The sequence below is a fragment of the Lonchura striata genome, chromosome 1A, assembly GCF_050655825.1.
Source record: "Lonchura striata isolate lonStrDom1 chromosome 1A, ASM5065582v1, whole genome shotgun sequence".
Lineage (NCBI taxonomy): Eukaryota > Metazoa > Chordata > Aves > Passeriformes > Estrildidae > Lonchura > Lonchura striata.
Genome location: NC_140741.1, coordinates 64,565,535 through 64,579,615, shown reverse-complemented (window position 1 = coordinate 64,579,615; position 14,081 = coordinate 64,565,535). Strand labels below are relative to the sequence as shown.

The window sequence follows — 14,081 nt, the reverse complement described above, 5'->3', positions numbered from 1 at the left end:
GTGGAAAACTATACAAAAATTCTGGAACAGGCCCAAGACAAATAGGTGGAAATCATGTCAGTAAGTCCAGGAAAAATGTGCATGAACCAGAACTTAGAACTAGTCTAGCTCAGCACAAAAAATTAATTTCTCACCCATGATATTGACCCTAAAGCAAATCATAAAGATAGCAAGGATGGCAATAAAAGCAGAGGTGCTGTGCTGACTGCCCAACCTCAATAAAAGCAGGAAGTTAAGACATCACTCATGACCACTTTCCTTTCAGCCTCTTTGGTTGTATTAGCTGCCCAGAGGAAAAATCCTTACCAGCTGCACAGCTGAAAGATGGTCATTTACCTCTCCAGACCCCTAAAACCCCACTCTTCCACTGATCCACATAGAAGCTGTTCTTCTAGTGATCACAAAGAGTACAAAACATCTGTGTGTTTTCAGAAGAAAAACAAAAAGCAGATGTCATCCACACGAGGCAGCAAGAATGACAAGACAGCAGGACAAATGTAACAAGGTGTAAAATTGTTTAAAAGGACACTGCTGTACTCTGACCTTTAGAAAAACAAACCCAGCTACACCTTACAAGACTACATAAAAACAAAGTTAATGTAAAAAAGTTTGTTTTAAAATGACAAGTTCAGTGTCATAACTAAATGAAAGATATTAAAGTAGTACATACATTCTTTAAAGCAATATGGTTTTAACTAAGCTAACTTTCCCTTAGAGGTTGATGCTTTCCAACCCGTGACTTTAGGCACCAAAAATCATAGCAAAGATCAGGCAATTAAAACTAATAAATTTCAATAATGTTTAGGAATCAAGGCCTGCTCTCCTGTATGTAAAACATGAAGAGTATAACCCTTCTGCCAAAAAGGAAGGAACACAAGTTATATGGATACCCTTAACAACTGTGTTACGATTTATCCAAATCCTAGCAAATTAAAAATAGCACAACCCAACCAATCCATTCAGCACTTAAAACTTCCAGTCTACTCATATAGTTGCCTTTGGCCCATTCCTAACACTGGGTAATTCAATTCTTCCTGCAGAACTAAGGGAGCTCAGAAGGAAAATTAATATAGAAAACTGTCAGAAGCATTATGGTAGGATTTCCTTCAAAATTATTGATGCTTCCTTACAGAAATCTGAATGAATGAAACATATTTCTTTATTTGCTTTGTTCCTAATGACATGTGTAGCCCATGAGGCAACATCATTCATAGCTTCAGTCATCTTGTAATAGCCAGATATTTTCCCCCATTGAAGTAACTGCCTTGCTGCTTTTTAGAGCTGATAATTCAATTCTTCCAGGTTTTACTTTCACAAGACACTTCCATTAGGACAATACTGCCTTGAAGTCGTCCCATAAATTAACACCAATAAAATTGCCTTTTAAAGAAATTAAAAGTATTGGCTTGTAGGAGGACAGATAGTAGCAAAAATTAGGTCAACTAAACTAGGTCATCCATTTATACCTCTATTTATCTGGTACCTTTTGGGAAACATTTTTCTCTACTTGATCTTTTAGCTGTGTAAGAATTTTTTCATTCTAAAGCTGATGACAAAACAGCAGCTAGAATAAGGCCCTCAGGGACACAAGCAGTAACCTTCCTATGCAAACCTCAGTGACTGAAACATCCTGACAAAGGTATTTAGAGACACTTTAAAACAAGTTTCCAACCCAGAATGACAGTCCTAAAGTCTGCCAGTCCTGACTGTACTCTTCTGCTCTTACAACTCTTTCCTTACCTTGCTGCACTCTCAGCTTCCCTAGTAAAACCCCTGGCTTCACACTCCTATTGTCTTATCACTATTGGGTCTGAACATAATCTGGTTTCTTGACGATGCAGAGGAACTCCAGACACGGCTCCAACAATACAGTGGCTCTCTGTGCTCCAGGTTCCAGATCCAAAACTCCACAACCATACCAGAGTGCTCTCCTTTCATAAACATATTCTGATTGCTCAAATTTGAACAAATAATTCATGACTTAAGTTTCTATTATCAAGTTTTTTTGTCAGATGAAGCAGGAAAACAGAGTTTAATCTCTCTGCAACATTCATGTGCTAGTTAAAAGAAATAAAAATGCAGACAAACACACACAGCTGAGTTATCCAAGCCTGTGCTGGCATAACCATAGCAATTGTGGAGTACAACAGCTTGAGGAAAACACCAGGATGCAAACACTGCACTTCCTAGTGGCACGAAGAGCTCCTGCTCTACCTAATTCACTTGTGTTTTACTCAGTTCCTTATCTGACCTTTAACATTGATGCCTCTCCCTAACTGAAGGCTGTTATATAAGACCAAGAAAAAACATCATCTACCATCTGATTTCAGTTCTAGAAATGCATACCCAAGGTATTCCTACTGTTTCATGTTTTCCCAACACTAAGAAATGCATTACTGTTTTCCCTATGCCAAAAAGTCCTCTGTACTGAGCATACTATATTCAAACTGTAACAGTACACAATGGAAAATCCACAAATCTTAAATAGTAACAGTGAAGAAGACAGAACATAATTCCTGTTTATTACAAACCAATGGCTTTAAGAGATTAATATAGAAGCCTCAGACTTTTGCTGCTACACATTAGATAATCTGAATATCTGCTTATCCTTCCCCTGCTCACAGAGCTGATAACTTATATTTAGCTATAACAGCATTAAGGAAAAACAACCTGAACCTACCTCAGTTTTAAAGTAAACTACATGCAATCCAAACCAAGAAATTCATACTATAGAGCAGTGACACGTATGCAAAGTACTACACAGACTTACAACCATGCTTATTATAAACACATATGCATGTACATGGAGCTACAGATCTATAGATTAGGGTCTAAATTTGATGAATTATGGTCACATGAGACATATCCATATATAGGTATCTACTGATATGTATTTATATACATATATAACTAAACACAGCAAAAGGTGCTGTAGAATTGAGGTAAGAATAAAAACAAAGTATGTATTTGACATGCTATTTAAATTATTTGGAGTGCATGTAGTATGCCATGAGGTGCAAGGTCAACATTACCATTTGCTCCTTCTGAACAATTCTTTAATATTCTCCAAAATCCATACACAACCCTTTATTCCATGAGAACAGTAGACTTACACACTGCTGTCTTTCGAAAACGAGCAAACAGAACTTATTACCACACAAGCTATTTGACACAACCCAGTGCATTGCCTAACTGACTTGGTTTAGTTTCATGTGCTGAAAGAACAGCAATTTTAGGCAGAGTTTGCAAGTTCTTATACCCCAGGGTCACTACAGCAGCTTTGTGGCTGTATTCAACTGCCTCTACGAAAATTCAGAATGGCATCTCTGAAGCAACAGAAACAGCACTCACTTCCTCAGAAGGGAACAAAGAAGCTGAATATTTAAACTGAATGATTGTTCATGCAAAACTGTATTTGCATATAACATTGAATGAACAGTATTTCACAAAATTTCAGAAGCTTCTAAAGTTTGGGCTTACTGAAGTGACTATTCAGTCACATTGCTCCAACCAGATTTGGCTCATGTAGAAGAAGCTTTATGAATGGCCTTAATGACTACAACCACACACAATGAAGTCATGTGCTGGGGTGTGCCCCCCACAGATAAATTAACAGCATCTAGCTGAAATACAGTAAACGGAAGCAAAACTTTAAAAATACATTTACAAGCAAATTGAAGCATAATATGAAAGGTGACTACTAACAGATCCATTATTTAACCCTGAAATGATAAAAATGCACAAGGCATATCTAAAGTGACAGTTGCCTATGACCTATTAACTCATTGCTAAGAGCAGAGTTCCTTATGACTGATCAGCTGTACAACACACGTACAGGTCATTTTCTCCAAGGCAATTACTCCTTCTGTCACACTCCAGGGAAAATAAGTGCTCCAAATAGTTTTTTCAAAAGAAACCAATTCACAAGAATTCCATGTAAACCTCTGCTTACACCAATTAAATCTTGGATTTGAAGTTTCAAGAAACAGTTTACCATCTAGTTGATTCTACCAAAGCATTTTTCCCAGTTTAACCTTTACAGATACAGACATCTCTTGAAAAAGACAGCATGCATTTTATAATACATATGACAAAGCATTACTGTTTCTAACAATATATTACAAGCCCCAAACTCATTAAACAGATACTAGAAAACATCACTTCCAAAAATGTCTATACAGTGGGATTAAAAAAAAAAAAGCAGAGATAGTGAAAAAAATAAATGTTTTATAAGTCTCCAGATTATATGCCTGCCTTATAAATTTGAAAGGTATCTTCACAGATACTCAAGAGGTGCACTAATAGTATTTGAATCAGAAAGGCTTATGCAAATGCACACTAATACACAGACAAGCTTTAAGAGGGGCATTTCTGAAGTGCTACAGTTGAATAGGTATTTCTGGTATCCCTAGTGCTGCCTCAGAACCAGAACAAATTCTATAGCATGACTGGCATCAGTATATGGACTTTCACTATGTATCATAGTAGTTTTAATCAGTGATTTAGTATAGTGTAGACTGTTCATTCATTTTAAGCAGCCTTTAGGCACTTAAATTGTGCCTTTTCCCAAGAAAAATGACCGAAAAACAAAAGACAGACAAAAGTCTCAAAAAACTCACAAAGCAAGTTTTATAACATCTGGTGCAGCACTTACTCTGACCAGCTACATTTTATCCTTACAAGTCAAGCACATTCCATCACCCCTTTTTTAAATAGCATTTTCACAAAACGATCAGAAGTGCTTAAATATAAAAATGTCAAAACCAAAACCAAACCAACTAGATATAAAAAGCATAGAAACTAGTTTTTTACCTGTTTCAAACCATTCAAATTCTTTCATTCTTTCATACTCAACGTGAGTACTTTACTATTTCCTAACCTAAAAGTTTCATCTTAGATAGACTGAACAGAAAACAGACACACAATATTTAGGTGAGTAAGTTACCTGTGCCCTCCTGAATGAAAGGTATAGATATCTGTGACTAGGTGTAATGAAGTTGCCAAAAAAAGCTTATTACTTAGACTGATGATCTAAGACAAGACCATTTTGACACCACTACCTCCAAACAGCAGCTGAAGGTCCCCTACACAGTATCCATCACACAAAAAAAAAAAAATTCAGCCATACACGGTATCCTATGACAATAGATTAGCTGTTATACTATATATATATTGTATATAATATATATATTTAATATATTAAATCTACAACTCAAAAGATGAAGCAAGACTGTCATACGACAAAACAATTGAAGCATCTGATTTTTGAAGGTAAATGTTCACACTATTCCTATTTCGGTTCTCCTATAACAACGGCAATTACATCAAACAAGAGAAATGAGTGTCAGAATGTTTTTTTCATAACTATAATGTAAGAAAACAAAAATGTGTTAATTGTGGGTAAATTAAAATTCAAAAAGAAATCAGCAAATAATATTTATAAAGGTCTTTCTAAATTCTAGAAGAGCTGTTTTCTGTTCCTCCATGTGGAACTTTGACTTCCAATCCTTGTTTGATGTAATGCACATGTTCATTACAAAAAAATCAGAACCTAGACCATGCTGGTTGTATTCATACAGCATGAAACACCAAGAGGAAACAATCTATACTTATTTCCTTCTACCCAAATAGCAATGTCAGCAAAAACCCAGGAAAAAATATACTCCTGGATGTACTACAACCATAGTAGCCAAGTCCTCACCTATATTATTTTAGGAAAAAGCCCACTTGCCCCATATCCACATATATATGATTACTGGCAAGGCTTACAGGCATGTCTGTCCTGTTTTCAAACTATCCACTTCATTTAATCCTAACTGTGCACACCCAGAGTACTGAAGTGATCTACTAATAAGTCCTGCTTACTTCCTATGCAAATTAATTAAATGCATTTGATTTCCAGTAACAAACTTGCTACTGGTGCCCAGATCATAGAGTTAATCTTGATCTCAGGGGGAGGGGGGGAGGCACTGGTGGAGTGGGTAATAATCAACTTTCCACCTTCCAAGCGGAAGTTGTTTCCAGGTATGTCAATGGCATTATTAAATTGCAGTCTTAGTCATCTACACTCTGGACTTTCAATAGCAATCAGCCAGGCTTATTAGCCTACCTGTGCACACCTCTAGCTTCTCTAACCTCTCCAGCACTCCTTGGCAGCCAGCACCTACTTTCAGTTCACTCACCCAGGCCTATATACAACTCTCTAAGCCTATTACTCAACACATTCAAAGGCAATAAAGACCTAAAGAATTGTTTTAATTTGCATTCACCCACTATTCCATTCATATTTTAGATTCCATTTTGACTTGGAAATGAAGGGATGAGTAACAGCAATTCCTATTCCACAAACCTGCCACTATTTAACAGCCACAGAACATCATGCACTTAAATGAGATAACACAACTTCCTCCCTTCTCACCCTCAAAAAATACCTACTCATTCTTTAACTGAACAGAATACTGAAACTTATATCCCCTTTACCTCTCTTTCCTTCCTCCTCTTCAATCATTTTAAAGAGGACATAAGCATGGCTCTATTAGGACAGCCAAATACACACCAAAACACATACCCTAAAAATCCCAAAATACTCCAGTACATTCATAGTGAAAAAAACCCTTAAAAATCAGCAATTATGATTCTTGTCATCACACTAATCTATATGTGCTTTATTACATAAAGGTGAATATTAGAACTAATGATCCTAATTTCCTGGTTTTCCTTTAATTTCCGATACAAAAATCAAATACGAAAGTTTGAAAAACAAAGTGTTAAAGGACAAAATAAATTTTCCACACCATTCTCCCCAAAACATTTAACACTCTTTCAGGTAATACATCTTTCTCCTGAAATGTCTTGCCAATTAGCTCCTATAATCCTATTTTCCCATTTTTACCCATATTCTCTTTTCTTGCAGCTACAGGAAAGCAATGGGAAAACTCACTGTCTATACTGTTGAAAGCTACAAAAACAACCCACTGTCAAATAGAGAAATTGAACCAAAAGCTAATTCTCTATACAGAGGTGCCACTGTTTCAAAGAAAGTATGATAAAAATATCTATTATATATCATTTGACTACAACAAAGCTAAAACATCAGGATAATTGTCAGATATGGAATGGTAGAGGCGGATTAGGAGATCTAGAACAAAGTACTTAACATAAAGATTATTAAAAGCGTCCCTCATTTTGCAAACAGTCTAGGCCAGCCTTTCTGTAAAGTATATATAATTTACATTAACAAGACAGGCTCATCAGTACAAGGCAAGATGTCAATTCGTGTTAAATAGCAATTGTATTACTAAAACTACGACTTAATGAAAAGCTTCTGTCAAATTCTGTAACCTTAAGCTCTCACGTGAAGATTTAAAAGGGTCCTATGGCTCCAATGCCGTTCTTCATTTCACGCTTTTCTCTCTTCCTTTCCCACACGCTCAGATGTTTCAGCAGCATACTTTCAGCATTTGCAAAATCCTGCCCAAAGAGCGTGGCCGATTTCCCACGGGCTCCCTCCCCACCCTGGATGAACTCGTTACTTCCCAAAGTCCACTTCCTCTTCCAGCCCTGGACCTGCCAGCGCTCCCAACGCCCCTCCGCCTTGCGCAACATCCGCGGCCTCCTCCCCACATTTCGGACAATCTCCGATGCGACACTGACATTGAGATTTTTTTTTTTTTTGTTGTTCCCAGACCACTAGCACAGACTGACAGCTTAAAGGGCTAACGATGTGCTTTTAACCCCAAAGAGCCACGCATAATAAAACGAGCTACAAAGACAGATACGGAAGGCATTAACCCGCTCTCCTTCAGCTCTTCTGTGGGTCAAACTGCATTTTAATAGTAAGCATTTAAATTATATTTAAAAGTGCCAGCAACATCTGCCCAATCAAAATTATTGTTCACAGCTCCGACGACCAATTCAAAAGATAAAACTCCCGAGATATTGTAACAGCCCGATTAAACAGCTAAAATAAACCAGGAAAAGCACTAATTCTCCAACAGAATTTTTCCCCGAGAGCACACGTTAAGCAAAGGCTGACGAACTGATCTGGAAGGAAGAAAGGACGAGGGATACAGGCAGGGCTGCGATGGGGGATGGGAGACGTTAGCGAAGGGAAAATGAATATTCCTCCAAGGACTATCAATACGTTTAACACATCTCCTCGGAAAGAAGAGAAATCACAAGCAGGCAGCTACAGGAGCAGATAAAAGGGGAAGGAGGGAAGGAGTGCCCGATTATTCCCAGCTGACATCACAGACGGCAACCCTGCAGAAAAGGGGCTGCCAGGGCGAGGAAGCGCTCGCAGCCCCCCCGCCTCGCCTCTGTCCCCTTTATGTGCTCAGGGAAGCAGCGGGGCGGGCGGACGAGGAGCCCCCGGTTAATTGTGCGAGAGCCGCTGACCACCGGCTCCCCGGGAGCGGGGAAGGGCCGCGGTGACAAACCTCCCGGGGCTGGAGGGCAGGAAGGAGGCTGAATCCCGGCGGACACTCTCCCTCCCCCGCCGAGCTCGGAAGCGGCGGCGGGCACCGGGAGCCGGCCGAGCCCCGGGGCACACAATAGCAGCTCAGCCCCAGGGATGCGCCGCCCGCCCGCCCGACACCCGCTCGCCGGCGGGGGATGGGGAAGGGGCTGCGGGGCACCCCCCGCCCCGGGGCCGGCAGAGCCCCGCCCGCGCCGCCGCCCCTCACCATGAAGTCGCTGGCGAAGTTGTCCTCCCCATTGTGGTCCGTGTCCTTCATGGCCTGGACGCGCTTAATGAATTTCCTCAGGATCTCCTCCTGGCTCATCCTGCCCCGCCGACCGCCCTGCGGAGCGGGAGCCCAGCCGCCCGTCCGCTCTCCGCCCGGAGCCCCCTCCGCCGCACGACCCGTCACCCGGCTGCCTTCCTTGCCCTCGCTGCCTCGCCTCTCCCGCGCCCGGGCCTGCCCGCGGCCTGCTGGCCCCGCTCCGGCTCGCTCTGGCTCCGCTCCCGCCCCGCTCACGGCCGCCCGGCCGCCCGCTCCATCCTCCCCTCCCTGCGCCCGACCCTCCCCGGAGCCGCGACACGGACACGACACGGCCCCGCCTCCCCCCGCCCCGCGCACGCGCGGCGCCCGCCCCGCCCCGCCCTTTCCCCTCTGCCCCGCCCCGACCCGGCAGCGCTCCGCGCCCATTGGCTCTCCCGACCGCCGCCTCGCCCTATTGGCGGAAGGGCACGCCAATCACTGGCCGGCCGGGCTTCGAGGGAGCGCTCGCTGGGCTCCACGCCTCGCCCTCTCCCCCGGCCCCCCCCCGTTTCCCATGGATGGGATCGCCCGAAGGGCGCCTCATGGAGCGCTGGAAGGGACCACTTGGCGCGCGGGGGAGGCTGAGCGGAGCGCGGTTTCCCCTGGCCGGGGCACAATGGGCGGCGGTGGGTGCCAGCGGCGCCGCGCCGGGAGGCAGCGGCATGTCGGGGCATGTAGTCGCGACAGCGCCGCGTCCCGGAGCTGGGAGCTCACGCAGCATCCTACCGAAACGCCCGGATCAGACGGGTCCCGCCCCGGGTGGGAAGCCCGCAGCCGTGGGAAGTGCCGGGGGTCCGTGCCGCGAGGCGCGGCGGCGGTGGACGCCGAGCAGCGGGAAGATGGCGGGGCGGGACAGGGGACGGGCGCGACTCCTGGCCAGGGACCGCTCCTCACGTGTTTGTATGTATGTATATTAAGGGTATATATATGTGTGTGTTTATATTAATTTTTCATATATATATATATAGATATGTAAGTGTATGCTCTATGAAGTGTACATATATATATATGTGTGGGCGTGTGTGTGCATATATATATATATATGTATGTGTGTGCAGATAGATAGACAGAGAGATCTACTTAATAAAAATGTCCTCAGGCGAAGCTGATTCATGGAAGTGCTGCCGGCAGGTGTCTGCGGGATCCGGGCCGGTGCCGGGCGGGGAGAGGGTCCCGCGCCCCTCGGCACCGCAGCTCAGACACCCCGCGCCTTCCTATTTTAAACATACCCTAAAATCTCTGCCTTACGTGGTGTTGGAGGATTTGGCAACGGTGCTATTTCATTGTTAATGTTATATGGAAAAGTTAAACACCATGTTTGGTGTCCTGATGACATTTACAACTTCTGCTTAAGCAAAGTAAAGCAATTGTAGAGGTGTGTGTATGTATAGCCTTATAGCTTAATAAATATAGCCAAGTGAAGTCGTTCAAAATGTAATTTTATTGATGAAGATCTACACGGCCTTGAGTGATGCTGTTGATCCAGTAAAAGCTTGTCACGCAGGCAGATAAAGATCCAAGCTGAGAAGTATAACCCAGCTAAGTCACTCCTGCCCCATCGCCCGTTCCCTGCTGCTCATTCCCTGCCCCGGGAGCGTGCGGCGCTCGCAGTCCCACCGACACAGCCCCTGTCGGACAGGACATCGAACCGGCTCAGGGAACTCACTCAGCTGCAATATAGCTCCATAGAAAATCGGCGTGTTTTCTTCTCTGATCATTCCATTAATCTGGCTTTGTTACCAAAAGAAACCTACAAAAAGCTTGGTCTTTTTGTGTTGGTGTAAGATACTACTGTTTTAGAAGGCTGCCAAAGAACACCAGTTCCACACCAGAATTAGTACAATAGCACATTACCACCCTCAGCCTACCAACTTACTATCCTCCTGATGGAGGCAAGCTTTGAGATAGGAACCTGAACTGTAGCTGCTGATGCATGGACACACATTTCCTTCTCCTGCATCTGCTACAGACACAGCCATCTCTGGCAGAAGGGTAGGCTGGAAAATTGACAGGCTTAGCATTTTCACAAGACTTGCTGCAGACTTCAGCATCTTATTAAGGGGTTGGGTTTTTTAGCTGTTGATGTTCATCAGCTAATATAGAGAAAAGAGACATAAGGACACATGAAGGAGCTGGGAAAGGGCATCAGTTCTGTGCTGCAGTTTAGTGAAGCCTTTAGTGAGCACTCCACACAAACACATCAGCTGTCAATGTTCAGTCTCCTCTCCATGTCCTTTGCACCAGCTTCCATAATAAGCTAATCAATTGGCCCCAAAGAGCCACAAGGTTATCTGCCTTTCTTGTTTTAATTCCTCTCCGCCTTTTCCAAACCTCCTTTTCTAAAATACCAAAAAGCAGCATTAAAGGGAAAGACAGAAATTAGAGAGAGACCAGAGACCACAAGGATAGCTGGGTCTTGGATCATCAGATAGTTTCTCTGTGCCATCTTGCTGGATTTCCATCTGCTTAGGAAGGTTGCTGTTTGTTCAGCAGTTGTCCTGGCAAACCTGCTCCCAGTGCCAGATGGCAGGTAACTTCAGAAAAGTGATACTTGAGATTACACAACCAATTAATGAAGTCTTGAATGTTATATGGTTTTCTGCATTTATTCACATAACCAAGTTACAGAAGAGGAAAAGAAATATCATGATGAATCTGTATCGTTATTGCCTGACATGGAAAGGACCCAGTTGTTAGTCTGGCTTAATTCACCATCTGCAACTCAACTGTAACAAAGTGTTGTAAACCAGCAAGTGTAGCTGTGGCCTTTCATTTAGTTTAACTGATAAGAAGGTTATACAGTCTCAGAAGACAAAAAAAGCCCCTGAACTAGGCATGTGTCACTAGCCAGAACAAAGTTATATATGAAACAAAGAAATTAGGAATAGTGTGGAGAACTGTGCCAGGCATTGTCTGCCTGTGTATGTGTAAATGTACCTGGGAGAGCTGCAAACCAAACAGCACCAGTTTTATCTCCCACAGCCCTGCAAATGGTGCATGAGGTTGTCTCATGTCTGTGCTATGAACAGACACCTCAAGCCTCAGCAGCAAAAATAGCATTTTAACTCAGACTTTTGATCTGAGGCTCATACTATCTGGGTTAACCCCAGACACCTGACCAGTGCAACATGTGTGCATGAGTGCCTATTTGTGTAACTGTAGGAGCAGGGCGGAAAAACAGACACACAGCATGAATTACTCACCCTATAGATAGAACAGGAAGTTTCAACCCAAATCTGTAGAAGAAAATTCTAGTTTTGTCTTAACAATCCATACAAGTATGGTCCTTGAAGAAAAACAAGTAAATCACCTACAGCTTCTCTGCTATAATCTCATTTTGCCTTGCCGTGCACTGCTCCAGCTGCAGCAGGGAAGGAAGACAGACACTTTTTTCTGTTCCAAGGTGGCTTCTCATGTTCCCACAAGGTAAACATGGTGTAAATTAGTAAATGTGCTTCCTGACCTGCATACCATGGTGCTGCCCAGTCAATGGGTGGGACTACCACACATCCCAGTTGACCAACCTTCAGAGGTTTCCCTCAAGTTGCGATGGGGCACAGGCTCACATCAAAGCTGTTTGGCTTCAGTGCCTCTGTGGCTTGAAGCTGTGTTCAGAACCCAGCACATATCTAGCCAAAAGTATGTTACAGAAAGAAATCAAAGAACTGGGGTGGGAGGGAAGGGTGCAAGAACCCTACAGCTCTGAGTAAGGGCATCACCTCCAGCAGTGTTAATACCTCCTTTGTCCAGCAAAACAAGACCTTGTGTATTCTTGTAATTTTGTGTGACTACATTACAATGATTGCTCACTTTGTCACCGGTTTCTTCTCCCCGCTGCAATAATCTGCAGACCCATGAACTTTCACTATTTGGAGTAATGCAAAAGAACCATAATTCACCATAACACTTTATGTTGTTGTATAATTAATAATGTAATACTGAAATTATTATTAAATTATGATAAATATATCCTATACATGAAAGCTTAATTAATTTCATCTATACTGGGTATCTGAAAAGTTTTTGAAATCAAAATTATTTAGGATAAAAAATAGATGTTAGCATTTATAGATTTCATAATAACACTCCTGAAATATACTTAAAGTGCAGTTAGTTGGAAGTTTCTAAAAATGTGGTGTTTCAATGGAAAATGCTGTTTCTGTAAAAGTTACATTTTCCACAGGAAACAATTTTGGCAATGTTTTTCTGCTTTCCGACAAAAACAATGCACTGTTATACTTACAGATGCAGAAATGTCTTTACCATTGAAGTCAGCACAACTTGGGTTAGGGACTCAGCACATGAAAGAACTGGAGCATGGAGTATAAATGCCAGGAAGCTGTTGAACAGCTCAAGGGTACACATAAAAACTAAATCCAAGTGAAACATTTGTCTTTGATCTGACAAACTGAAATACAATGTGTCTTTCCATGAATGTCAAAATGTTTCAAGCTGGTTGAAAATAGTTAAATGAAACATTCAGGAATATTAGAATCACATACTTTTTATATACTCTTATCCTCAAACTTTTCAGTATTAGTCACTTTTGTTTCTGAAGATGATAAAAATACTGTATCAAGTTTTCTGGCTGATCTTCAGCTACAATTTAACCACTTAGATTATAAGTAACAAACTAAAATACAGCAACCTCCACGGAGTCTCAAAATTCTAATTTTGGAAACAAAAGGCATTGTGGACAATAGATCTAAGTAAGATACACTGTATCCTTTCTATACTACAAAATAATTGAATTTCTGATTTAAATCTGAAACTAATCTTATTTTAAATTAGTCATAGAGATTTGATCAGTGTCTGTATAATATGTTCCATTCATATTCATTAAGTGCCATGTGACTGCTGAATTTCTTGACATTTGCCTCTATTACTCTAAATTCAGCAATGTCAGATTCCTGTAATTACCACTGAAAATACTCCTACTACAATTTAATTTTACCTAGCTTGCTTAGTTTTTATTTATTTATTTACCATCTTCTGGGATTCATTGTGTGATATTGCTAAAACCCTTTATATGTGACATTTCTTATGCAGGTAATAAGAATTTTAGACCAGAATTACTGAGTTCCATGATCAGGGCATATTTTGAAATCCTGACTAAGTGTAGCATATGCCCCCTCCCAATACCAACACAGTTTCTGTACACAGAAGAAACTTTGTTCTTGCTACAGCACTTACTGAAGCAGCATTGAGGTTTAAAGTGGTTTTTAGGTATTGCTAGCAGCTGAAACAAAAAAAAAAAGAGTGTGCATTATGATCATCAGCATAACATTGTACCATGACCAACTTTTAAAAGAAAATAGC

General features: G+C 41.9%; 1 protein-coding gene across 4 annotated transcripts in view; it reads right to left on the bottom strand.

Moving 5' to 3' along the window:
• Nucleotides 1-9,042, bottom strand: part of PTPN12 (protein tyrosine phosphatase non-receptor type 12) — a 68,977-nt gene extending 59,935 nt beyond the window's left edge. For 2 of the 4 annotated variants that reach the window (XM_021548340.3, XM_021548339.3), the window contains exon 1: nucleotides 8,685-9,040. In XM_021548340.3, the coding sequence (XP_021404015.1) occupies nucleotides 8,685-8,783 (99 nt within the window). In that variant the 5' untranslated portion in view covers nucleotides 8,784-9,040. Of the gene's footprint in view, nucleotides 1-8,684 lie in introns of all 4 variants that reach the window. The other 2 variants (XM_085569324.1, XM_021548341.4) reach the window with 2 other exon arrangements.
• Between the last annotated feature and the right edge of the window lie 5,039 nt (nucleotides 9,043-14,081).